Here is a 27,970-nt window from a genome sequence, read left to right as displayed (position 1 = left end):
TTCTGGACTAAAAACTATTTTAAATGGAGATATTCCATTGAACCTTCTTTTTCAGTCCAGGAGTAGGCTTATTTGGGTCCAGGTAGCTTAAATGTTCAAGCTTCACAAGACTTGGGAGTATGCTAACGCAAGACTAGCGTCTGGGAAACTGGCCCTTGATTCGTTTTTGTAGATGCTATAGCCATTGTGTGTGGTACTCACTGAGTTGATGTAGAGGACCATAGAGCTGGGGTGCATGGGGTACTTGGTGGTCTGACAGCCCTCCAATGGCGTCTCTAGGGTGTAGTGGGTGGAGTTAACCGTCGCTTTGCATTCTGGGTCTTGAAGAGTCAGGTTGGCATTACCATAACCATTGGCCTGAGGAAAGAGACAAATGTAAGTAATATAAAGTCAATTAATAAAGTCTTAAAAAACTGAAAGAAAAACAATGTAATGTCAATCAATAATCTATAATATTTGCAATAAAATAAAAATCATGATCAACAATCATCTCAATACTGTCAGAAGAGGTTGCTGAGACACAATGTGGCACTATACTTCATTGGCATTAGACGTCACTATGCCACTATACAGTACAGACTACTTCTCGGTGTGATATTAAGTTCCCCGGAAGACATAAAAACCACAGGATGGTCCAACTCTAACCATAACTATCCCTAATTGCAGTGTGGGTTTTAATACACTATGATGTGGTCTGTTGTGTTCTGCCTGCTTCACTGTAGGGCATGCATGCACACACACAATAGCACACACACACACAATAACACACACACACACACACACACACACACACACACGTTGAAAATACCCACAATTCATTCAACTCCATACCAGTCACTATTACGTAAAGAGGAAGACTCAGAGATAAACCAAGCCTGTCCTCTATTGCAGACACAATTAGTCATAGTGATAAACCAGTTGGCTGTCTACTACAGTGCACTATCCATCCACTCACCTGCAGACTCTCTCTGTCGATGCTGACCACCATCCTGTTCTCCTCACACTGAACACTGAGCCCCACACTGAGGGTCCCCTGCTGCTCCTCAGGCTCCCCACCCTGCTCCCCTCCCAGCCAGGGCAGGCCATGCTCCTTGGGTGGGGGAAAGGGGAAGGGCAGGCCACCGGAGCGCGAGGCAGCACCCCCTGGGCCACCAGACAGGAGGGGGTTGGTGTCCCACAGGATAGACAGGTCTGGAAGGAACACGGAGTCCAGGGGATCTAGCACATCTGGAAGTCACAGAACACACAAATTTTAGTCACAGAGCCAAACACACAAACTGGAAAGAAGAGAGAGAGAGAGAGAGAGACTGTTAAAGTGTCATCTGGGGGGGTTTTAGAGCCATGGAAATTGCACAGAGCAGAATCTGGCCCAAGTTCTGGCGATATTGTCTTCATAAGAACAGTTAAACTGTGATGGTCTATGGTAGACATTCATTATTTAACAGTTAAATACATTATAACAATATATACCCATGAGAAATGCGTATAAATCAAAGCATAGCTAATTTATTTATATCGTAGATATCTTTATTGAATTGACTAAACCTAGGTCTGTTTGTCATACATGATCTACCGTATTAGTTTAATTACAGTCAACTTTAGTCACAGACACAAACGCACGTACACGTGTGTACACTCACAGACACCTACACCATGCACACACACACACACACACATACACACACACACACACACACACACACAGAGAAAGGAGGGAGAGAGAGAGAGAGAGACAGAGCAAGAGAAACAGAGAGAGAGAGACAAGAGACAAAGAGAGAGACAAAGAGAGAGACAAAGAGAGACAGAGAGACAGAGAGACAGACAGACAGAGAGACAGACAGACAGACAGACAGACAGACAGACAGACAGACAGACAGACAGACAGACAGACAGACAGACAGACAGACAGACAGACAGACAGACAGAGAGACAGAGAGACAGAGACAGGGGCCTCTGTTAAAGTGTCATCTGGTGGTTTTAGAGCCATGGAAAATGCACAGAGCAGAATCTGGCCAAAGTTTTGATGATATTGTCTTTTTAAGAACAGTTAAACTGTGATGGTCTGTGGTAGACATTCATTATTTAACAGTTAAATACATTTCTAACGATGTATGCTCATGAAAAATGGGAATAAATCAAAGCATAGCTCATTTATTTACATTGTAGATATCTTTATTGAATTGACTAAACCTAGGTCTGTTTGTCATACATGACAACATCTACCGTATTAGTTTAATTACAGTCAAGTACTGGAACACAAATCTGAGTCTAATGTAAAAGGCCTGGCGTGTCTTACCTGGCTCCCTGAGCCTCAGGTTGAAGGTGTTAGCCACAGGGGTGTGGGTGTAGGAGGTGACCGGTCCATAGCTATGCTCCTCTGCCCACTTGATCAGGGCCTGAGAGCCAGATGGGAGGTGGTGTTTGGGGGTCTTAGACACCTCCATCAGCCTCTCTGTGTTGGGGCTCAGACTGATGGTATCTGACGTCTATTGGGGGAAAAATCGGAATTAACAGGTTTAGTAGCCTATACTGTAAATCATATGGAAATATTGGTAGAGGCAAAACTACCAGCAATTGATTTGATTCAAGTTTTTAATCAATGTAATCTTATCAGTTATCAACAAAGAAACAGAACATCACAACCATATAAACCATATCTTACACAGCAGCATGAACATTTTAGTCATTTAGCAAACACTTAGCGTTAAGTGCCTTGCTCAAGGGCACGTCGACAGATTTTTCACCTAGTCGGCTTGGGGATTCAAACCAGCGACCTTTCGGTTACTGGACCAACGCTATTAACTGGTAAGCTACCTGCTGTCGTCAGTCTTTTTTTAATGTCTTTTTTTATTTTACCTTTACCCCTTTTTCTCCCCAATTTCGTGGTATCCAATTGGTAGTTACAGTCTTGTCCCATCGCTGCAACTCCCCTACGGACTTGGGAGAGGCGAAGGTCGAGAGTCATGCGTCCTCCGAAACACGACCCTGCCAAGCCGTACTGCTTCTTGACACACTGCTTGCTTAACCCGGAAGTCAGCCGCACCAACGTGTCGGAGGAAACTGACGACCGAAGTCTGCTTGAATGTGCCCGGCGCGCCACAAGGAGTCGCTAGAGTACAATGAGACAAGGACGGCCAGCCAAACCCTCCCCTAACCTGGACAGCGCTGGGCCAATTGTCCGCTGCCTCATGGGTCTCTCAGTCACGGCCGGCTGTGACACATCGTGGGATCGAACCCGAGTCTGTAGTGACGCCTCAGCACGGCAATGCAGTGCCTTAGACCGCTGCGCCACTCGGGAGGCCCTTGCCGTCATCAGTCTTACACAAACCAAAGTGGGTGCTTTCTTCTTCTGTAGTTAGCAGCATTTACCAGTAATCTCTAGGTCTATGTTGGTTTCATTTCCTTTGTCTGACTGTATGAAATGGTAAAACTTCACTATAGAGCTTCAAAAGCCGGTGTGACCACAACCCACAATGAAAGTGTGAGAATATTAATTTTACTCTCATATCTTGAAAGAATCAAAGTCAAAAGAGACATTTTAGGTCTCGGCATGGAAAGGCCCTGACCAATGTAGCAGTGGTGAAGAGTTGCGCACGCACGCACGCGCACGCGCACACGCACACACACAAAAAGCCTGATCAATGGTGGGACTAAGTCTAATGTGTCAGATTTCTACCAGAATTCCTCATTAGTTCCCCAGTGTTCCAACTGTATAATGTGAGGAGGGCTAATCCCTTCCCAAAGACATTTCCCACAGATCCACTCTGTCCAAAATGGCATCATATTCCCTATTTAGTGTCCTACTTTTCCTCAAGGCTCATAGGTCTCTGATGAGAAGTAGTGCAGTATATAAATAGTAGGGTGCCATTTGGGATGCAGCTCCCCTCTGTCCCCTGGAGCAGGAGCAGAGCTGTGGCCAATCCTCTGACAGTAGCTAGCAACGCTTTGATTTTATGAGGCTATCATATCACATACATAGCTGACATTCTCTGTTTTGAGATATTCACTCTGAACCAGTGGCTGGTTCCCAAAGACAGATATTTATACTGGGACACACATGCATGCTCATGCAGGCAAGCACACTCACGATCACACTCACATGCACACACTCTCACACACACAGCATTAAGTAAGCATTTTGTCAATGAAACCCTTGCTATGATACTGGGCAGTTTCAGTTTACTTTGGTCCTAGATGGATTAACGGGTTCTAAAGTCAGAAATCAAAACCAGAAGTGAAAAACAAATCTGATCCATCATAACTGAACTCCTCCCAATGATTTATGCTGTTCTGAGTTCAGTACTGTACTTTATGTCTTGCCCTGGCCTGTAATTTCCTAGCCTGGTCCCAGATATTTGTGCTGTCTTGCTAAATCCTATGGTCATTCATGGGCATGCCAAATGTCATGTCATGCCAACAGATATGGGATCAGGCTAGTAATTTCGCAGTACAGTAAACTGTAGGTCAGCAGCACAGCACATCGCTGACATGTGTTCCCAGTTTCCGGTCCCCTACTCCCCCTAATGTTTCTCTTAGCGTAGCCCACTACTGTAGCCAACTGTAGCCCTGCTCTGCTGGTCTGATTGATTCAGTGACAGCCTACAGGGCAGCTGTACAAACAGCCAGGCTGGCAGGCAGGCAGTGGATGGGGCTGAGCATGGGTCTGCATCCCAAATGGAACCCTATTCCCTATTTACTGCACTACTTTTGACCAAAAGTAGTGCACTGGTCAAAAGTAGTGCACTGCATAAGGAATAGGGTGCCATTTGGGATGCAGACTGAACTGAGCTTACTGACTGGGAGAAGTGCAGAGTCATGGACTGGCAGAGGCACACACACACAGTCTGCCTGCATGAGGATCACTGTTACAGAGTGTGGAACCAACCCAGAGAAGCAGGTATCTAGAGCCCATAAGACAACACAACACACCTCCACTGAGATCAGCAGTTAGCATAGCATAGGGACCGTGGAACAGACCTACGCAGCACTCGTAGAGAAGATAGAGCGAAGGTCAGGCCAGGTTGGTTTAGCCTAAATTGTGTCAATGTCACTTTTTTCATTAATAGGCAAAACACCTTTCATATCTACTAGGTATCTAATGGCTATGTGCCAAAGGTGTAAGAGCCATCTCTCATTATGACTTCGGATATTAATAAATGGTCTATTTAGTTTTTTAACATACATGTCTAGACTGATGTAAGTGGGAGGTAAACGTGCAATGCCAGAGCAAATATGGTCATTGGATAATGTCCTACTGTTAACCTAAAACCAAATAAATCGCCCTTAGTGTAAGCCTTGCAAATTAGTGAGTGTTTTTCAATGACTAGAACAGATATAGTCAATTCTTTTTTTGAAAGTGTATACACGACCACAGTGTGTGTGGGTGTCAATGTTAACAAGTATGACACAATATTTCAATTCTACAGACAGATAGCCAGTCACTGAGGTATTACACAGTATTTGGGCAGTGATTGTGTTGTCACTGTGTTTGCAGTGCAATCCACAGAGATAGGGAATAGGGTGCTATTTAGGATGCAAACAGGGCCTGCAGCCAGCAACGCTCATCATTCACATTATGATGGACGGCAAACAGGTCAGGCTGTGTGAGGCTGTGAGCACAATGAAAATACAGTTTGTGTGAACCTGGCCTATGAAAATGTATTGCCTCCCCTCCTCCTCTCTTCCCCCTCATTCAATACGATGACAACCCTTGGAACTGTCAGCATGATATTTCACAGTTCCTCTCTTTATCCCTCCATCCCTCGCTCTCTCCCTCCCTCCCCTGCAGGCAGGCTGAAACCAGGTGCCACTTCAACACTCCTCGGATTGTGACAAATGTATTGGTCATCGGCGAAAAGTGGTGACATGCCTGTCTGTCCGCTGTGCTTGTCTAGTCATGTGTTGTGACATGGATCCTCTGCCTGTCTCCCCAAATACCATTTGTGCCATTGTGATCAGTGGAGGTTGCTCAGGGGAGGACGGCTCATAATAATGTCTGGAACGGAGCAAATGGAATGGCATCAAACACATGGAAACCATGTGTTTGATGTACTTGATACCATTCGACTGATTCCACTCCAGCCATTACCACGAGTCCGTCCTCCCCAATTAAGGTGCCACCAACTTCCTCTGATTGTGATGTGTTACTGAGACTGTGAAAAAAGATCTTGGCAGTTAAAATCTGAAAGTTGAACTACTCAATTCGAAAAGAAAACACTCAATAGCAGTCTTGCCACTTGGTTTGCTATAAACCTGAGGAATGGAGTCTTGGGTCTCTGGAGTTGGCCATTAAATAAAATGCAACTACTGAAAAATGGTTTATTTAGGTCAAAGCAGCACCTTCCTATTATTCATGAGCTGCATGTTTTGCCACTATTGCTTTGAACATTCGTTTTAGGACTGACGCCCGACTGAGCATTGTCAATTGGAGCTGATGAATATTTTAGCAAAATGGCATTACAGTGGCTGGGAAATACAAAAACATTTCAAAAGGAGGCAAATAATTAGTAGGAAAACCTTTGTCATCATTGTGATGTCGTCAGATTGATCGTATTCCAGGCCACTATGGTGACATTTAGACGTTAACAGTTAATAGCCCCCGTTCAGAATGACTGGGCACAACTAGACTTTCGGGCACCACTATGGCAGAGAACAGCTTGAGAAAGATCATAACAAATGGCATGAAGCGACCGAGTGAAGGAGGTGCACTCCATGAATAGAAGGGCTGTGTTTGTTACGTTCAGAGTGACGTTTTGAGTCACGCACCAACCAAGTCCAGTTTGCAGGTTACTGAAAATATAAGTATTTTTATTTAGAAACAAAACATTTCTCCGTAGCGTTCAGATTCAGTGTTACGTACCACCACGTCCAGTTTGCCGATGACGCTGTGAGCCTTGACGACCCAGTTGACAGACTTCTCACACTTCAGCAGCAGCACGACGTTACGTTTCAATGGAACATCTGCCTCCAGTGGTCTCAGATCTACAATCACATCCACCTGGAATGCACTGCTCAGGGAGGGAAATAGAGAGAGAGAGACAGAGAAGGGAAAAGAGAGCCAGCCAGGAGAGAGCCATAAGAGTTTTAGAAGACCCAAAATACTCAGTATTTACATGCCTTCCCTCTGTCTGGCCAACTGATTAAGAAACTGGAAGTATTCCCAGAAAGAGGAAGACATGTGCGTAGCAGACCAGACCACATATCAGCCGTATGGTGAAATACATCATGATTGCCATATTCCTTGTATTTCTGGGCTCTTAATGCGTACACAGTAATCACACCGCTGGGAGAGTGAGGCCATCACCCGGCAGACTGGAAATACAGACTACAGTCCACGAGAAGTTGCGTCCCAAATTGTTGCCAACCTACACTATATACAGTGCATTCGGAAAGTATTCAGAACACCTTGACTTTTTCCACATTTTCTTACGTTACGGTCTTATTCTAAAATGGCTTAAATAAAACATTTTCCTTATCAATCTACACACAATACCCCATAATGATAAAGCGAAAACAGGTTTTTAGAATAATGTTGTTTTTTTTTGCAAAAAAACTGAAATACCTTATTTACATAAGTATTCAGACCCTTTCCTATGAGACTCGAAATTGAGCTCAGGTGCATCCTGTTTCCATTGATCATCCTTGGAGACGTTTCTGCAACTTGATTGGAGTCCACCGGTAGTAAATTCAATAGATTGGATATGATTTGGAAAGGAACACACCTGTCTATATAAGGTTCCACAGTTGACAGTGCATGTCAAAGCAAAAACCAAGCCATCAGAACAAAGAAATTGTTCGTAAAGCTCTGAGACAGGATTGTGTCATGGCACAGATCTGGGGAAGTGTACCAAAACATGTCTGCAGGATTTAAGGTCCCCAAGAACACAGTGGCCTCCATCATTCTTACATGGAAGAAGTTTGGAACCACCATGACTCTTCCTAGAGCTGGCCGCCCGGCCAAAAGCAGCAATCGGGGGAGAAGGGCCTTGGTCAGGGAGGTGACCAAGAACCCGATGGTCACTCTGACAGAGCTCTAGAGTTTCTCTGTGAAGATGTAAGAACCTTCCAGAAAGACAATCATCTCTGCAGCACTCCACCAATCAGGCGTTTATGATAGAGTGGCCAGACGGAAGCTACTCCTCAGTAAAAGGCACATGACAGCCGCTTGGAGTTAGCCAAATGGCACCTAAAGGACTCAGACCATGAGAAACAAGATTCTCTGGTCTGATGAAACTAAGATTGAACTTTTGGCCTGAATGCCAAACGTCACGTCTGGAGCAAACCTGGCACCATCCCTACGGTGAAGCATGGTGGTAGTAGCATCATACTGTAGGGATGTTTTTCAACAGTAGGGACTGAGAGGGGTGCCAGGATCGAGGGAAAGATTAACGGAGCAAGGTACAGAGAGATCCTTGATGAAAACCTGCTCCAGAGCGCTCAGGACCTCAGACTGGGGTGAAGGTTCACCTTCCAACAGGACAATGACCCTAAGCACAAAGCTAAGACAAGGCAGGAGTGGCTTAGGGACAAGTCTCTGAATGTCCTTGAGTGGCCCAGCCAGAGCCCGTTCTAAAATTTCTGGAGAGACCTGAAAATAGCTGTGCAGCAACGCTCCCCATAAAACCTGACAGAGCTTGAGAGGATCTGCAGAGAAGAATGAGAGAAACTCCCCAAATACAGGTGTGCCAAGCTTGTAGCGTCATACCCAAGAAGACTCGAGGCTGTAATTGCTGACAAAGGTGCTTCCCTGTAGCTCAGTTGGTAGAGCATGGTGTTTGCAACGCATGGTGTTTGCAACGCCAGGGTTGTGGGTTCGATTCCCACGGGGGGCCAGTACGGGAAAAAAAAAAATGTATGAAATGAAATGTAAGTCGCTCTGGATAAGAGCGTCTGCTAAATGACTAAAATGTAAATGTAAAAAATGTGCTTCAACAAAGTACTGAGTAAAGGGTCTGAAGACAGAACACCAGCATCAAAACCTCATCTCAACTGTAAAGTATGGTGGAGGGAGCATCATGGTTTGGGGCTGCTTTGCTGCCTCAGGGCCTGGACAGCTTGCTATCATCATCGGGGAAATGAAGTTTATCAAGTTTATCAAGACATTTTGCAGGAGAATGTTAGGCTATCTGTACGCCAATTGAAGCTCAACAGAGGTTGAGTGACGCAACGGGACAATGACACAAAACACAGAAGTAAATCAACAACAGAATGTCTTCAACAGAAGAAAAAACACCTTCTGGAGTGGCGCAGTCAGAGTCCTGACCTCAACCCGATTGAGATGCTGTGGCATGACCACAAGAGAGCAGTTCACCAGACATCCCAAGAATATTGCTGAACTGAAACAGTTTTGTAAAGAGGAATGGTCCAAAATTCCTCCTGACCGTTGTGGAGGTCTGATACGCAACTACAGAAAATGTTTGGTTGAGGTTATTGCTGCCAAAGGAGGGTCAACCAGTTATTAAATCCAAGGGTTCACATACTTTTCCCACCCTGTACTGTGAATGTTTACACGTGAAAATGTATTATTGTTTGTGTGTTATTAGTTTAAGCAGACGGTGTCTGTTTATTGTTGTGACCTAGATAAAAAAAAAAGTTTTTGCTTTGACATTATGGGGTATTGCGTGTAGATTGATGAGGGAAAAAAAGAATTTAATCAATTTTAGAATAAGGCTGTAACTTTGAAAAAGTCAAAGTGTCTAAAAACTTTCCGAATGCTCTGTATACAAAAGCATGTGGACATGCCTTCAAATGAGTGGATTCGGCTATTTCAGCCACACCTGTTGCTGGCAGGTGTATAAAATCAAGCACACAGCCATGTAATTTCCATAGACAAACATTGTCAGTAGAATGGCCATACTGAAGAGCTCAATGACTTTCAACGTGGCACCGTCATAGGATGCCACCTTTCCAAAAAGTGAGTTTGTCAAATTTCTGCCCTGCTAGAGCTGCTACGGTCAACTGTAAGTGCTGTTATTGTGAAGTGGAAACGTCTAGGAGCAACAACGGCTCAGTCGCGAAGTAGTAGGCCACACAAGCTCACAGAATGGGACCGCCACGTGCTGAAGCACGTAACGCTTAAAATCCTCTGTCCTGACTTGCAACACTCACTACCGAGTTCCAAACAGCCTCTGGAAGCAACTTGAGGACAATAACTGTTCGTCGTGAGCTTCGTGAAATGGGTTTCCATGGCTGAGCAAGCCTAAGATCACCATGCGCAATGGCAAGTGCGCATGGTGATCTTCAATGCATAGTGCCAACTGTAAAGTTTGGTGGAGGAGGAATAATGGTCTGGGGCTGTTTTTTATGGTTTGGGCTAGGCCCCTTAGTGCCAGTGAAGGGAAATCTTAACGTTACAGCATAAAATTACATTCTGGATGATTCTGTGCTTCCAACTTTGTGGCAACAGTTTGGGGAAGGCCCTTTCCTGTTTCAGCATGACAATGTCCCCGTGCATAAAGCGAGGTCCATACAGAAATGGTTTGTCTCGATCGGTGTGGAAGAACTTGACTGGCCTGCACAGAGCCCTGACCTCAACCCCATTTAACACCTTTGGGATGAAGTGGAACGCCGACTGCAAACCTGGCCTAATCGTCCAACATCAGTGCCTGACCTCACCAATGCCCTTGTGGCTGAATGGAAGCAAGTCCCTGCAGCAATGTTCCAACATCTAGTGGAAAGCCTTCCCAGAAGAGTGGAGGCTGTTATAGCAGCAACGGGGGGGACCAACTCCATATTAATGCCCATGATTAACGCCCAGACTTTGAGTCTGAGATAGAGCGCTCAACAAAACCTCAAAAGGTCAATATTATCCTACTCTTCCTTGGTATCCAACACAGACTACCAGTGAGACTAGAGAGAAACCATCCTGACCTCTTGAGATCACTAAGGTTTATATTTAGAGTTAGTGTGATCGACAATGTTTAGCATATTGACATAAAGAGCCAGTTTCCCAGAGACAGATTAAGCCCAGTGCTGAACTAAAAGCATGCTCAATAGAGAATCTCCATTGAAAGTGTTCTTTGGTGCAGAACTAGGCTTAATCTGTGTCCAGGAGCCCAGCCTAAACTCGATAAATGTGCGCTTTATTTGGGTTGGACTATGTTTTGGTTCTGGTGGTGGGCTACAGTACTGACCTACTGGAGTTCTGGTTGTGTTATGGTTGTGTTATGGCTGTGTTTGGTTATGTTATGGTTGTGTTGGTTTACAGTACTGACCTGCTGGAGTTGGGTGCTTGCAGCTCAATGATGTGGACCTCTTGGTCCTGGTCTGGTCCAGACAGGACACAGCCTTTAGAGGGCTGGGGCTCCACGTAGCCGGCTAGGTAGTTCAGAGACAGGAACTTGTTGTCGATTTTACAGGTATCTGAGAAGACTGGGTCTGGAAGACGAAAGAAGAGGGTGGTTACATGAGATTATGAGACGAGATTATGACTCAATGTATAATTCGAACACTGGATGTGATGTGATTATACTTGATTAATCCTCAAGAGCAAGACGTTCCGATGAAGGCAGTCAGGCTGATACGTAAACTTAATATACTGAAGTGATACTGGCAAGCGCAGTGTGCAAGTTTTTATTTTCTTTCAAGATGAATCCTCATGAGGAAATGGGTGAGGTATTTAGGTATTTACATTACTGTTCAGCCAACATTTTGAGATATCTGAACACTTTGGGGTTGCTGGTAAAAGACAGGGACATACAGACAGCTTTTGCATTGAACACTATGATTCATGTTTCTGGGGAAATGAAAAGGCATGTTGAACAATTGCCGTCATAAACACGCCCAATCAGTCATTCCTGTCAGGTTTCCCACCATTCTAACTTACTACCATTTATTTACTCAAATATTATTATTCTCCATCCAACTGTCCAGGCATGTGATCCTCTTCTCAGTCTTTTACAAAACATGAAAAGTTAAGCCCAGATGCTTCCTTATTTGGCAAACAAGGTCTTGGACAATATAAACTAAAGAGGTTGGAACCTTCCTCCCTAGACCCACTCGTGCCCCCCTCTTGCGTGTTTTAAGTACCTGGTAGGACACAAAGCGGAAATCTGTCCAGCCTCAAGAAAAAGTACCAGAGCGAGAGATGGGTGGAGGCGGACTGAGGTAAACATGGCACGTTGGGCCTTCGCCAAGCCACAGTGTCTAATGACAGAGAGCGCGGCTGAATAGATGACTGCTTCAAGGCTAAGCAACCACACACTCTCTGTTTTCCTCCAACGTGATTGATTACATGGAGAGAACAGAACATACCTCGGCTGTAATGTGTAATGGAGCCATGACTCCACTCCTGGCAGTCACAATGATACTGTCATGCAGTTGAAAGATAGTCGTTAAAAATGAGGTGCTCTATCTATCTGGATGTTGACGTAGGATGAAGTTGGATGTGCTGTCGGTTCGGTTTACAAAGGACCAGTGGGGAGTGATGAAGTGAAGGAAAGAGTGAAGCATGGCTTCAATGGATCAATCACACAACATCCGTGGAGGAAAGCCCTCAACTTCAAACAGCCTTAGTCCCTGCTACAGTATCTCTACTGTCTGGTGGAGAGGAGACACCTCTGACAGTTTGTTTCCACTCACAGCTCACAGTTGTCAAGGAACAGTTGACATTTGCTATACCCATTAATGCCTTCCAGTTTAGTTTACTACAAACTCCGCTTCTCGGAAGTGGTCTTCTTACAGAGAAGTTAAGGTACAAGACCCTTATCATCTTGTTTATTAGCAGCTCAAGGGGTTAAAGCTAGAATCTTTAGTAGAAACAATAACAAAGCGATTCTCCATCCCTGTTTAGGTAAAAAGTGGAGGGACGGGTCTGGAGAAATGTAACCACTCTAAAATTGATAGACAGACCTATGGATGGACTGACCATCCGTGATATCAAAAGTATAATTTTAAACATGTTTTGAGGCTATAAAGTGTTGGTTTATATTTACATTGTCTACAAACAGAGTAAAACAAGCTTATATTTTGGGTTCTGATGGGGTATGAAAGTTTAACTAAGCTCATGAGGCATTTCTAAGTTATAGTCTTCAAGAATCAGTGGGTATATATATATATTTATTTATAATTCCAAAAATGGATGTAGCAACTAAGGATGCTAGTTTTAAGGAGGAAAGAATACCATAAATGGATCGCTCCCTTGTGTGTTGGATTAAAACTGCTTGGAAACTTGAAACAGTCCCAATAAAAAATAACAATATATACAGGGGGGTGCCGGTACAGAGTCAGTGTGCGGGGACACTGGTTAGTTGAGGTAGTATGTCCATGTAGGTAGAGTTAATTAAAGTGACTATGCATAGGTGACAACAGAGAGTGGCAGTGGTGTGGAGAGGGGGGGGGGGGGAATGTGAATAGTCTGGGTAGCCATTTGACTAGATATTCAGGAGTCTTATGGCTTGGGAGTAGAAGCGCTTTAGAAGCCTCTTGGACCTAGACTTGACGCTCCGGTAACGCTTGCCATGTGGTAGCAGAGAGAACAGTCTATGACTAGGGTGGCTGGAGTCTTTGACAATTTTCAGGGCCTTCCTCTGACACCGCCTGGTATAGAGGTCCTGGATGGCGGAAGCTTGGCCCCAGTGATGTACAGGGCCGTACGCACTACACACTTTGTAGTGCCTTGCGGTCGGAGGCAGATCAGTTGCCATACCAGGCAGTGATGCCATACCAGGCAGCTGCAGAACCTTTTGAGGATCTGAGGACCCATGCCAAATCTTTTCAGTCTCCTGAGGGGGAAGAGGTTTTGTCGAGCCCTCTTCCCGACTGTCATGGTGTGCTTGGACCATGTTAGTTTTTTGGTGATGTGGACACCAAGGAACTTGAAGCGCTCAACCTGCTCCACTGCAGCCCCGTCAATGAGGATGGGGGCGTGCTCGGTTCGCTTTTTCCTGTAGTCCACAATCATCTCCTTTGTCTTGATCACGTTGAGGGAGAGGTTGTTGTCCTAGTACCACACGGCCAGGTCTCTGATCTCCTCCCTATAGGCTGTCTCGTTGTTGTCGGTGATCAGGCATACCACTGTTGTGTCATCGGCAAATTTAATGGTGGTGTTGGAGTCGTGCCTGGCCGTGCAGTCATGAGTGAAATGGGAGTACAGGAGGGGGCTGAGCACGCACCCGAGGGGCCCCTGTGTTGAGGATCAGCGTGGTGGATGTGTTGTTACCTATCCTTACCACCTGGGGGCGGCCCGTCAGGAAGTCCAGGATCCAGTTGCAGAGGGAGGTGTTTAGTCCCAGGGTCCTTAGCTTATTAATGAGCTTTGAGGGCACCATGGTGTTGAACGCTGAGCTGTAGTCAATGAATAGCATTCCCATCATAGGTGTTCCTTCAGGTGGGAAAGTGCAGTATGGATTGCAATAGAGACTGCATCATCTGTGGATCTGTTGGGGCGATATGCAAATTGGAGTGGGTCTAGGGTTTCTGGGATGATAGTGTTGATGTGAGCCATGACCAGCCGTTCAAAGTACTTCATGGCTACAGACTTGAGTGCTACGGGTCGGTAGTCATATAGGCAGGTTACCTTAGTGTTCTTGGGCACAGGCACTATGGTGGTCTGCTTAAAACATGTTGGTATTACAGACTCGGACAGGGAGAGGTTGAAAATGTCAGTGAAGACACTTGCTAGTTGGTCAGCGCATGCTCGCAGTACACGTCCTGGTAATCCGTCTGGCCCTGCAGCCCTGTGAATGTTGACCTGTCTAAGGGTTAGAGTCCCGCTCCTTGAAAGCGGCAGCTCTAGCCTTCAGCTCAGTGAGGATGCTGCCTGTAATCCATGGTTTCTGGTTGGGGTATGTACGTACGGTCACTGTGGGTATGACGTCATCGATGCACTTATTGATGAAGCCAATGACAGATGTGGTGTACTCCTCAATGACATTGGAGGAATCCCGGAACATATTCCAGTCTGTGCTAGCAAAACAGTCCTGTAGCTTAGCATGTGCTTCATCTGACCACTTTTTTATTGATCTAGCCACTGGTGCTTCCTGCTTTAATTTTTGCTTGTAAGCAGTAATCAGGAGGATATAATTATGGTCAGATTTGCCAAATGGAGGGCAAGGGACAGCTCTGTATGCATCTGTGTATGCTTTGTATGCATGTGTGGAGTATAGGTGGTCCAGAGTTCTTTTCCCTCTGGTTGCACATTTAACATGTTGATAGAAATGAGGTAAAACCGATTTAAGTTTCCCTGCATTAAAGTCCCCAGCTAATATTAGCGGCGCCTCTGGGTGAGCGTTGTCTTGTTTGCTTTTGGCGGAATACAGTTCATTCAATACTATCTCTGACTGTGGTGGTATGTAAACAGCTACAACAACAAAAAAATGTGGTCTGCAGCTTATCATGAGAAACTCTACCTCAGGTGAGCAATGGCTCGGGACTTCCTTAGATATCGTGCACCAGCTGTTGTTTACAAAAACACATAGACCGCCGCCCCTTGTCTTACCAGACGCCGCTGTTCTATCCTGCCGGTACATCGTATAACCAGCCAGCTGCATGTTGATATTGTCGTCGTTCAGCCATGACTCCGTGAAGCATAGGATGTTACAGTTTTAATGTCCTGTTGGTAGTTTAATCTTCCCAATAACTCATCTATTTTATTGTCCAAAGATTGCATGTTTGCTAACAGAATTGAGGGGAGTGGGGGTTTATTCAATCGCCGCCTACTCCTCAGAAGACAGCCCGCCCTCCGGCCTCACTTTCTCCGCCTCCTCTTCATACAGATCACTGGCGTCAGGGCCTGTTCCTGAGGGAGCCATATATCCTCCGCCTCAGACTCGTCAGAGTCATGAAAGAATAAAAAGGATTCTGGTAGCCCGTGGTGAGTAATCACAGTCCTAATGTCTAGAAATTATTTTCAGTCAAGAGACAGTAGCGGCAACATTATATACAAAAATAGTAACAAAAATAAGTTACAAACAACGCAGATAAACTAACAAAAAAACACAATTGGTTGGGGGCACGCAAAACATCTGCCTTCTGCTCCGGCGCCATTTTACAGCTAGCAATCAGAGCAGCGATTCTTCTCACAAACCTACTACAAAGACACACACCCTCTCACAAACCTACTCTGCATTTCCATCAGTCACTTCTTCCTCATGCCACTGACTCTGGGCTCACAGTCAATGAAGAAAAGTGACAAGCAAGGAAAGCAAACGGCCAGATTACAAAAGAAAGAAAAAGTACTTTCCTCCCGGCCAAGTCTATTTGCTTTTTAAATGGAACTGAAAGCTGGCCAGTGGAACTGAGACACAGAGAGAGTGTTAGCTCTGCTTCTCTGGGATTGTTTTATTTCTCTAGGGTCCAGTAACTCCCAGGACTGTCAATGGCCTCCATTGAGAGGCAATTACTGCGTGGGAACCACTTGATTAAGGTTTAGTGGGGAAGAAAAGGCCTGTCACGAGGCAGAGAAAATATACTGTTAGTGAAGGTAGGTGTAAAAGTCTCCCTAGGCATTCGAAACGGAAATGTGGCACTACCTTAGGACTGAGGCAATGTTTCTAACCTGCCTCTCAGAGTGAAACACACCTTCTCCCACTTTGATGTAGGGTTCCACTTGGAACCAATAGTTATCCTACAGAAGGGGCAGCCAAAGAACCCTTTATGGTTATATGTAGCACCTTCCTCTAAGAGCGTCCTTTAGAGAAATATTTCTAACTTCCCTCTGAAAGTAAAACACACCTTCTCCCACTTTAATGTAGATGTCCAGGGCGATCTTGAGTTCAGAGAAGGAGGTGACGGCTCTGTACTTCTTGGTGGCCCAGTTGAGGAGGTGCTCGTTGCCATGGGAAAGCACCTCCTTCTGAACCTGACAGTGGAGGGAGAAGTTCCCTGGAGGGAAGTGGACATCAGATCCCTCAGATACCTGGAGGAAGGGGAGATACCACAACGATACAGACAGTCAGCCAGAGAGACACTATGGCTTTACAGACAGACATACACAGTTCATCAAGAGTCATACCCCTGAGACATGGCTGTAGTGTGTTAGGAGTCATAGAAGCCTACAGCCATGTTTCAGCATTAAACGACACACAGAGAAGTGGACATCTGAGCTCTCTGATACCTGGAGGGTGGAGAGACACAATGGTGTTACAGATAGACACTGTACATCAGGAGACATAGCCCCTAAGACATGCCTGTCGACTGCTATGGCATTGGGTGTACTAAGACGCATAGTCATAATAGCCTACAGCCGTTTCTCAGGGCTATAGGAGCCACAGAGGGACATGACTTTGCCTGTGAGGAAAAGAGCTGGAGGCAGGGGTTCCAAAGAATGACTGTGATACAGTAGGTTTCTGTATGACACTATGGGCTGGTTTCCTAGCCACAGATTAAGCCTAGTCCTGGACTAAAGAGCAAGAGCAATGGAGAATCGAAAAGTATTTTTAGTCTAGGACTAGGCTTAATCTGCGTTTGGTAAACTTGTCCTAAGTGACTATCTCAAGCATTATGGACCTGGTGTGCCAGTAACTCAGAGAGAGACCATAGGAACAATAATACGGAGTGTGGATTTACAGGATTTGTAGTCTAGAGACCAATAAGCATTGATTTAATGGTCGACTCAGCGAAATGACAGATATTGAGATGAGCACTATGCGGCTCACTTTCTGCATCGACGTCATATCGCTGAATCTACCTTTAATATCAGTGGGTATGATTTTTTTTCCGATTCCAATTTACATCAGATAACTCTGGATTACTTTCAGCAGTCTCTATTTCAGATACTGAAGGAAATACATGTATAGAGTTACTGAGAATATAAAATGGTAAAGCTAAAAAAAAGTTGTGGATCAGACCTGTGACGTGATTTACTGTTAAGAAGCTGTGTTTTCTATTGGGCGCATGAAGTTAGTTTTCAAGACTTCCACTCACAAGTACTTCTTTGTTGATAAAGATATATATACCAGCCTTCCCTGTAGCTCAGTTGGTAGAGCATGGTGTTTGCAATGCCAGGGTTGTGGGTTCGATTCCCACGGGGGGCCAGCACAGAAAAAAAAAATGTATGAAATGTATGCATTCACTACTGTAAGTCGCTCTGGATAAGAGCGTCTGCTAAATGACTATAAAAAAAAAAAAAAAAATTAAATGTCAATGCTCTATTGACATGCTCATCATCCACTTTATGGGAAAAAAAGAAATTCAAGACAATAAAAGTCAAGGCCTGCCTCGAGGCAAACCGAAAAAGGAGAAGAGAAGACTTTGCAAATTCAAACCTTCTATTAAGCTTTGCCAAAAGACATCTTTGACACTCCATCCCCAATCGTTATTTCAAGGCCTCTCGCAATGTGCGCTCCGTATTTTTACACATGGTCTCCTTACACAATAAGATGCATGGGATCTACTGATTACGTAATCTGTTATTGTGCGTCATCACTAGTGTGCAGGGATTTCTCAAAATGGCTGCATACAGCTGGAGAGGAATGGCACTGTCTGTCATGAATATAGCCAGCAGACACACAAACACACATATAATGGCATATGCTCACGCTACTTTGTCTTTGTCATAGGAAACACAATTCTAAGACACACGTGTCTGTGTATGCGTGCTCACACACACACTAACAAATAAATCAGAGGCACAAAGAAATAGACTACTTTTAGCAATGCAGTTTGTTTGGAGTTAGCATTATAATCTAAAAGTAAATTATTTTGCCATATGAGAGCGGGATAAATTGCATCCAGATGTGATACAGTGGGACGTAGCCTAAGCCTAGGTAGGCAAAAGGCTGCGAGACCGCAAAACCCAGCTGTGATACGCAGAGTGACAAAAAAATTGCGTAAAATGTGTGCGTAGCCCCGAGCCCACAGTGAAGTGCTGATTTGTCTTCTGGCAGGGAGGGATGGAAGGAGAGAGGGAGGGATGGAGGTAGGGATGGAGGGAAAGAGAGAAACTTGACTGAGCTTGGCGTGTGTACATGCATGCGTGGGAGTGCGCAGAAGCGAGAGAGCGAGCGAGCGAGCGAGCGAGCGAGCGAGCGAGCGAGCGAGAGAGAGAGAGAGAGAGAGAGAGAGAGAGAGAGAGAGAGAGAGAGAGAGAGAGAGAGAGAGAGAGTGAGACCACCCCTTTGGCTCTTAACGGACCTCAACCCATATGCTTCATTTCAGAGAGATAAACATTCACATGTGCTGAAAAAAAAACTACTGACTGTAGTACAACTGTGAGCAGAGCTGAGTATCCCAGGCCAGCCAGGCAGCCCTAACACACGGTCTGGTCTAGATAACCTACCTCATTATATTTATCATGATGTTTTTCTTATTCCCACGGCCTCCTATCTAACATGGGGAGGGCAGCTGACAGTGCTGCCTGGCAGGCCCAATTAAAACATTAACTCATATCACTTAGTATCGTTCACAGTTTGTTGCATTACCCATCATTTTGAAGTTTTCCAAAGAGAGGGAAGTGGAAAACATAACACAGTATTTCAGATCATGGTGTTTGCTTGTTTGTTTGAAAATTGGGTATTTGGAACTCCAGACAGAGAGGTTCTCCATTTCCCTCCAGCACACACACACACAAACACACGTCACACACACACGGCCCAGCTAGCACCATGTGCAACATCTGCTTGACCCCTGGCCGCTCCTTTCTACGTTCCTGGCATTGTCACCACAGATGATGAATGCCAAGACCAGGGAGACAGATACTGTCGAAGAATTCACCGCAGCATAGCTATTTATTTTGAGTGATAACGTTTACAACGACTACGGCAGGAAGGAAAGGAAAACTTTAGTGGAGAAAGACGGAGTTCCGTGCCTCTGCCTGACCTCACCACTCAAAAGTGATATAGAGCTGTGGACAAGTGCTGAAACAACGAGAGAGGAGGAGATGGCGGGGGAAAGGGTTGGGGTTTACTTTTGGAAACCGTCCCAAGCTCAGCAGAGTTGATCAATTTAATTGCGGCAATACGTCTGTAATTAGTCTGAAAGAATTAGAGGTGGAAGCCTGAAAAACCAAATTAGCTCCAGGCCGTTCGAGGGTGATTTGAAATGGTAATATGAAAGAAGAGACTCAGAGAGACACTGGGACTCAACAAACCTGCTCTCTCTATATAAACCAACCCGAGATCCATACCAAGTTAGCTGAGAGAGAGAGAGAGAGAGAGAGAGAGAGAGAGAGAGAGAGAGAGAGAGAACGCTTGTTAGAAGAATGTGTAAAAAAAACAAAATACATATACAGTGCATTCGGAAAGTTTTCAGAACCCTTGACTTTTGCCACATTTTGTTACATTACAGCCTTATTCTAAAATTGATTAAATAAAACATTTTCTTCAGCAATCTACACACAATACCCAATAATGACAAAGCAAAAACAGGTTTCTAGAAATGTTTGCACATCTATAAAAAAAAAAAATAATACTTTATTTACATAAGTATTCAGACACTTTGCTATGAGACTCGAAATTGAGCTCAGGTGCATCCTGTTTCCATTGATCATCCTTGAGATGTTTCTACAACTTGATTTGAGTCCACCTGTGGTAAATTCAATTGATTGGATTTGATTTGGAAAGGCACACACCTGTCTATATAAGGTCTCACAGTTGACAGTGCATGTCAGAGCAAAAACCAAGCCATGAGGTCAAAGGAATTGTCCGTAGAACTCTGAGACAGGATTTAAAAAATATATATATATTTCACCTTTATTTAACCAGGTAGGCTAGTTGAGAAGAAGTTCTCATTTGCAACTGCGACCTGGCCAAGATAAAGCATAGCAATTCGACACATACAACAACACAGAGTTACACATGGAATAAACAAAAACAAACAGTCAATAATACAGTAGAACAAAAGAAAAAAAAAAGTCTATATACAGTGACTGCAAATGGGTAAGTTAAGGCAATAAATAGGCCATGGTGGCGAAGTAATTACAATATAGCAATTAAACACTGGAATGGTAGATGTACAGAAGATGAATGTGCAAGTAGAGATACTGGGGTGCAAAGGAGCAAGATAAATAAATAAATAAATACAGTATGGGGATGAGGTAGGTAGATAGATGGGCTGTTTACAGATGGGCTATGTACAGGTGCAGTGATCTGAGCTGCTCTGACAGCTGGTGCTTAAAGCTAGTGAGGGAGATATGAGTCTCCAGCTTCAGAGATTGTTTCAGTTCGTTCCAGTCATTGGCAGCAGAGAACTGGAAGGAAAGACGACCAAAGGAGGAATTGGCTTTGGGGGTGACCTGTGAGATATACCTGCTGGAGCGCGTGCTACGAGTGGGTGCTGCTATGGTGACCAGTGAGCTGAGATAAGGCGGGGCTTTACCTAGCAGAGACTTGTAGATAACCTGTAGCCAGTGGGTTTGGCGACGAGTATGAAGCGAGGGCAAACCAACGAGAGCGTACAGGTCGCAGTGGTGTATAGTGTATGGGGCTTTGGTGACAAAACAGATGGCACTGTGATAGACTGCATCCAGTTTGTTGAGTAGAGTGTTGGAGGCTATTTTATAGATGACATCACCGAAGTCGAGGATCGGTAGGATGGTCAGTTTTATGAGGGTATGTTTGGCAGCATGAGTGAAGGATGCTTTGTTGCGATATAGGAAGCCGATTCTAGATTTAATTTTGGATTGGAGATGCTTAATGTGAGTCTGGAAGGAGAGTTTACAGTTGAACCAGACACCCAGGTATTTGTAGTTGTCCACATATTCTAAGTCAGAGCCGTCCAGAGTAGTGATGCTGGACGGGCGAGCAGGTGCGGGCAGTGATCGATTGAATAGCATGCATTTAGTTTTACTTGCGTTTAAGAGCAGTTGGAGGCCACGGAAGGAGAGTTGTATGGCATTGAAGCTCGTCTGGAGGTCAGTTAACACAGTGTCCAAAGAGGGGCCAGAAGTATACAGAATGGTGTCGTCTGCGTAGAGGTGGATCAGAGAATCACCAGCAGCAAGAGCAACATCATTGATGTATAGAGAAGAGAGTCGGCCCGAGAATTGAACCCTGTGGCACACCCATAGAGAATGCCACAGGTCCGGACAACAGGCCCTCCGATTTGATACACTGAACTCTATCAGAGAAGTAGTTGGTAAACCAGGCGAGGCAATCATTTGAGAAACCAAGGCTGTCGAGTCTGCCAATAAGAATGTGGTGATTGACAGAGTCGAAAGCCTTGGCCAAGTCGATGAATACGGCTGCACAGTAATGTCTCTTATCGACGGCGGTTATGATGTCGTTTAGGACCTTGAGCGTGACTGAGGTGCACCCATGACCAGCTCTGAAACCTGATTGCATAGCGGAGAAGGTACGGTGGGATTCGAAATGGTCGGTAATCTGTCGGTAATCGGCTTTTGAAGACCTTAGAAAGACAGGGTAGGATAGATATAGGTCTGTAGCAGTTTGGGTCTAGAGTGTCACCCCCTTTGAAGAGGGGGATGACTGCGGCAGCTTTCCAATCTTTGGGAATCTCAGACGATACGAAATAGAGGTTGAACAGGCTTGTAAAAGGGGTTACAACAATTTTGGAAGATAATTTTAGAAAGAGAGGGTCCAGATTGTCTAGCCCGGCTGATTTGTTTGGGTCCAAATTTTGCAGATCTTTCAGAACATCAGCTATCTGGATTTGGGTGAAGGAGAAATGGTGGGGGCATTGGCTGGTTGCTGTGGAGGGTGCCAGGCAGTTGACCGGGGTAGGGGTAGCCAGGTGGAAAGCATGGCCAGCCGTAGAGAAATGCTTATTGAAATTCTCAATTATAGTGGATTTATCGTTGGTAAGTGTTTCCTAGCCTCAGAGCAGTGGGCAGCTGGGAGGAGGTGCTCTTATTCTCCATGGATTTACAGTGTCCCAGAACTTTTTTGAGTTAGTACTACAGGATGCAAATTTCTGTTTGAAAAAGGTAGCCTTAGCTTTTCTAACTGCCTGTGTATATTTGTTCCTAACTTCCCTGAAAAGTTGCATATCACGGGGGATATTCGATGCTAATGCAGAACGCCACAGGATGTTTTTGTGCTGGTCAAGGGCAGACAGGTCTGGAGTGAACCAAGGACTATATCTATTCCTATTTTTTTGAGTAGGGCATGCTTATTTAAGATGGTGAGGAAGGCACTTATAAAGAATAGCCAGGCATCATCTACTGACGGGATGAGGTCAATGTCATTCCAGGATACCCCGGCCCGGTCGATTAGAAAGGCCTGCTCGCAGAAGTGTTTTAGGGAGCGTTTGACAGTGATGAGGGGTGGTCGTTTGGTCGCAGACCCATTACGGATGCAGGCAATGAGGCAGTGATCGCTGAGATCTTGATTGAAAACAGCAGAGGTGTATTTGGAGGGCGAGTTAGTTAGGATGACATCTATGAGGGTGCCCGTGTTTACGGATTTGGAGTTGTACCTGGTAGGTTCATTGATAATTTGTGTGAGATTGAGGGCATCAAGCTTAGATTGTAGGATGGCCGGGGTGTTAAGCATGTCCCAGTTTAGGTCACCTAGCAGCACGAGCTCAGAAGATAGATGGGGGGCAATCAATTCACATATGGTATCGAGGGCAGAGCTGGGGCCAGAGGGAGGTCTATAGTAAGCGGCAACAGTGAGAGACTTGTTTCTGGAAAGGTGAATTTTTAGAAGTAGAAGCTCGAATTGTTTGGGTACAGACTTGGATAGTAATACAGAACTCTGCAGGCTATCTTTGCAGTAGATTGCAGCTGCCCCTTTGGCAGTTCTATCTTGGCGGAAAATGTTATAGTTAGCAATGGAGATTTCAGGGTTTTTGGTGGTTTTCCTAAGCCAGGATTCAGACACGGCTAAGACATCCGGGTTGGCAGAGTGTGCTAAAGCAGTGAGTAAAACAAACTTAGGGAGTAGGCTTCTAATGTTAAAATGCATGAAACCAAGGCTTTTACGGTTACAGAAGTCAACAAATGAGAGCACCTGGGGAGTGGGAGTGGAGCTAGGCACTGCAGGACATGGATTAACCTCCACATCACCAGAGGAACAGAGGAGAAGTAGGATAAGGGTACGGTTAAAGGCTATACAAACTGGCCGTCTAGCACGTTCGGAACAGAGAGTAAAAGGAGCAGGTTTCTGGGCACGATAGCATAGATTCAAGGCATAGTGTACAGACAAAGGTAAGGTTGGATGTGAGTACATTGGAGGTAAACCTAGGCATTGAGTAATGATGAGAGAGATATAGTCTCTAGAGACGTTTAAACCAGGTGATGTCATCGCATATGTAGGAGGTGGAACAACATGGTTGGTTAAGGCATATTGAGCAGGGCTAGAGGCTCCACAGTGAAATAAGACAGTAATCACTAACCAGGACAGTAATGGACGAGGCATATTGATATTAGAGAGAGGCATGTGTAGCCAAGTGAACATATGGGTCCAGTGAGTGATTTGGCTGACTGGGGACACGGCGATTCAGACAGTTAGCAGGCCGGTGAAGCACGGTGGTGGCAGCATCATGATGTGGGGATGTTTTTCAGCAGCAGGGACTGGGAGGCTAGTCAGGATCGAGGCAAAGATGAATGGAGCAAAGTACAGAGAGATCCTTGATAAAAACCTCCTCCAGAGCGCTCAGGACCTCAGACTGGGGTGAAGGTTCACCTTCCAACAGGACAATGACCTTTAGCACACAGCCAAGACAATGCAGGAGTGGCTTAGGGACAAGTCTCTGAATGTCCTTGAGTGGCCCAGCCAAAGCCCAGACTTGAACCCGATCGAACATATATACACCTATATTGACCTGAAAATAGCTGTGCAGCAACACTCCCCATCCAACCTGACAGAGCTTGAGAGAATCTGCAGAGAAGAATGGGAGAAACTCCCCAAATACAGGTGCGCCAAGCTTGTAGCGACATACCCAAGAAGACTCGATGCTGTAATCACTGCCAAAGGTGCTTCAACAAAGTACTGAGTAAATTGTCTGAATACTTACGTATATACTTACATTATATAAATTAGCAAACATTTCTAAAAACCTGTTTTTGCTTTGTCATTATGGGGTATTGTGTGTAAATTGATGAAGAAAAAACAATTGAATACATTTTAGAATAAGGCTGTAACGTAACAAAATGTGCTGTTTTCAACCAGCTGCAGATTTGCTAGGTCTTTCTTAGCTTCATTTGACCATATTACCGGACAGTAATCAAGATGGGACATACCCCTCCCCATCTTCACAACAACTTAGTCAATATGAGTTGACCATGATAATTGACCATCCAATGTTATACCTAGGAGTTTAGTCCCTGTAACTTTCTCGCTCATCATTATTTAAGATTCATTAAGGATTATCTGCAATCATAAGCAATGTTTTCATCAGACTTGAAAGTTGGAAAAAATAAGAAATGAGCATCTACTTTTACAAGAACAAATAAAGTGTGAAGCCAGGACTTAACTGCAAAATAACTGCTTGAAAGCTATACCATTTCAAAGTTACGGTATTGTTAATTGTTTGGCTCCCAGAGTATTAACAATACTTCAAAGTAGTGCTACATGCAAAGACATCAAAGTAGTGTTGCATGCATACACTCTCAGAAAAAAGGGTTCCAAAAGGGTTATTCGGCTGTCCCCATAAGAGAATCCTTTTTGGTTGCAGGTAGAACCATTTTTGGCTCAATGTAGAATCCTCTGTAGAACGGGTTCTACGTGGAACCAAAAAGGGTTTAACCTGGAAGCAAAAGGGTTCTATCTGCAACCAAAAATGATTATTCAAAGGGTTCCCCTATGCAGACAGTCAAAGAACCCGTTAAGGTTCTAGATAGCCCCTTTTTTTCCAAGACTGTAGATGTCAAAGTAGTTCTACATCCATAGACATCAATGACTGTCACAAGGGATTGATTAACTCAATGAAACAATTGGGAGGAAAATGTTCATACAATACAGAGTACAGTCATTTTTGTCGGTTTTAAAGTCCCTACTGTCATAGCACGTACGCTACTCTTTGCCTTGAGCGTATCATCCAGTTCTCCCTGAGAAGAGAAGAGGAGGACCTGTCTGGACACAGGACTGAACGTGCAGAGAGAGAGAGGGCCTAATCCCTGAACACATACATTTATGTTGTTTATTCGTCCTCTTCTCACAAACAGAACCAGACAGACAACCTAGATTAGTCCTGGGCTCATTTCACTGTATGACCTCATATCTAACGCAACCAAGCAGGGGGGCTGAATGTCTGTTTGGCCTCTTTCTGTCTGTCTGTCTGGAATCAGCTCAGGTTTGCACTCAATAGCCATGGAACTTTGCAAAGCCAAGAGTTTACCTCATTCTACCTAACTGGGAATGGAACTAATAGAGCTAATCTCCAATGAGGTGTTCTTGGGCAGTTCAAAGTCAAAGAAGAGGGGGTGCTTGGGTGGAACCAGGGATGGTCCTCTAGTTTGGGAAATTTTCTTAAAGCCCGCTCTGAAAAATACTAACCTGGGGCTAGCGGACTAGCCTAACTTCTTTCCATGGGTGTAAGACAATGAGAAGGGTGTCTGCTGCTCTCCACTTCATGTCTGTTGAAAAGCAACATCAGCTTTGACATCAGCCAGCCTCAACTGTTCAGCCGATTGCACTGAACATGCAATGGGATACAATGAAATATTACGCCTGACTTTTCAAAAGAGATAGCTGCTGCCATAATTAGTCGGCATTAGTCTAAATGTTCCAAAGTCGACAGTTCCTAACAGCCATAGAGAGCGAAGCCTCCTCACTCTAAGATTGGTCCCTTCCTTCCCTCCCCAAGTATAAAACCCAACAATAACATGCGCCTGCTGCCCAGTACCCTTTACGGTCCGTGGCTTTTCAAAAGCATATGCCTGTGGTTGGTTTCCTGGCTTCTCTGCCTGTGTGTGTGTGTGAACGTCTACATATTATTGCCATATGTGCTGCTCGGGTGAGGGGAGAGAAGAGACGCCGTGCCAAATTATATCAATTATCAGAGTGTTGCAATCCTCCAACTCTCTCGCTAAGCAACACCCAGAGTACAACCGGAGAAAACACCATCTCTGTCTGGAGAAGACGAGGTGTTCCAAACAGTGGGAGACAGGGAGGGAGGCCTCAGGGACAGAGAGAGGATGTGAGATAATAGGAGCGTGCTCTAATGCAGTGATGTTATGAATGTGATAAATGCTTTTTCTGTGGGTGATTTGATCTGCTCTCTCTATATTGGCTCCAGAGAGCTAATCAAGCTGCTGGCGTGTGTGTGTGTGTGTGTGTGTGTGTGTGTGTGTGTGTGTGTGTGTGTGTGTGTGTGTGTGTGTGTGTGTGTGTGTGTGTGTGTGTGTGTGTGTGTGTATGAGAGAGCGAGAGAGAGAGAGAACTGGCAGGGAGAGGTGTTGTGTAGAAAACAACACCATCTGTCTATGCACCCCGGCAGAACGTTCCTGTAGATCTGTCTCTGAAGAAAAAACAATATTGGGCTGGCCATGGTTCCATTTAACGAGCACAGAGAACGAAAGAGGGAGTGAGAGAGAAAGAGAGAGAGAGAGCGAGAGACAGAGTGAGAGAGAGCGAGAGAGAGGGTGAAACAGAGCGAGAGAAAGAAAGAAAAGAAGAGCGAGACCAAAAGGAGAGAGAGAGAGAGAAAGAAAGAATCACACCAAATCCAAATAATGCAATAAAAGAAAGAAACGAGAGAAAAGGATAAAGACTTGGCAAACACAGAAAGAGCAACAAATTCCAACAGCTAAACTTTACAGTGTTGGTCCATCAAAAGGCGAGAGAGAACAAAGATGTGTTTCAGATCAAACTAGTCAAACAATAAGGCACGATAACCCTTTAAAACATAGAGGCTGCGTCTCAAATGGCACTCTATTCTCTATGGGCCCTGGTCAAAAGTAGGGTACAACATAGGGAATATGGTGCCATTTGAGACGCAACCCGAGTCATAGAGCCAACTTTAATAAAGACACCTCTCTGGAGATGAGCCCTCCTAAGGATCCTAATTGTGTCCTGGTGAAATTACATTGGCTTGATTTGCTGTGTCCATCTCTCGTTTCATGTTCGACTTCATGTTTTTTCATTACTCGGTACTTCTGATTGACAGGGAGAGCTGCGTAGCATGTTTTACA

The 27,970-nt window shown here is 44.8% G+C and overlaps 1 protein-coding gene across 1 annotated transcript in view; it reads right to left on the bottom strand.

Moving 5' to 3' along the window:
* Nucleotides 1-27,970, bottom strand: part of tgfbr3 (transforming growth factor, beta receptor III) — a 153,623-nt gene that overhangs the window by 36,950 nt on the left and 88,703 nt on the right. The window contains exons 5-10 of the mRNA XM_014169092.3: nt 16,672-16,855; nt 11,214-11,376; nt 6,860-7,007; nt 2,297-2,486; nt 956-1,227; nt 202-357 (exon numbers count right to left, since the gene is read on the bottom strand). Of these exons, the coding sequence (XP_014024567.2) occupies nt 202-357; nt 956-1,227; nt 2,297-2,486; nt 6,860-7,007; nt 11,214-11,376; nt 16,672-16,855 (1,113 nt within the window). The remainder of the gene's footprint in view (nt 1-201; nt 358-955; nt 1,228-2,296; nt 2,487-6,859; nt 7,008-11,213; nt 11,377-16,671; nt 16,856-27,970) is intronic.

Source organism: Salmo salar, chromosome 23, assembly GCF_965601325.2.
Source record: "Salmo salar chromosome 23, fSalSal1, whole genome shotgun sequence".
Taxonomy (NCBI): domain Eukaryota; kingdom Metazoa; phylum Chordata; class Actinopteri; order Salmoniformes; family Salmonidae; genus Salmo; species Salmo salar.
Note: the sequence above shows the minus strand (reverse complement) of the source record. Positions and strands in the feature narration are given on the sequence as shown.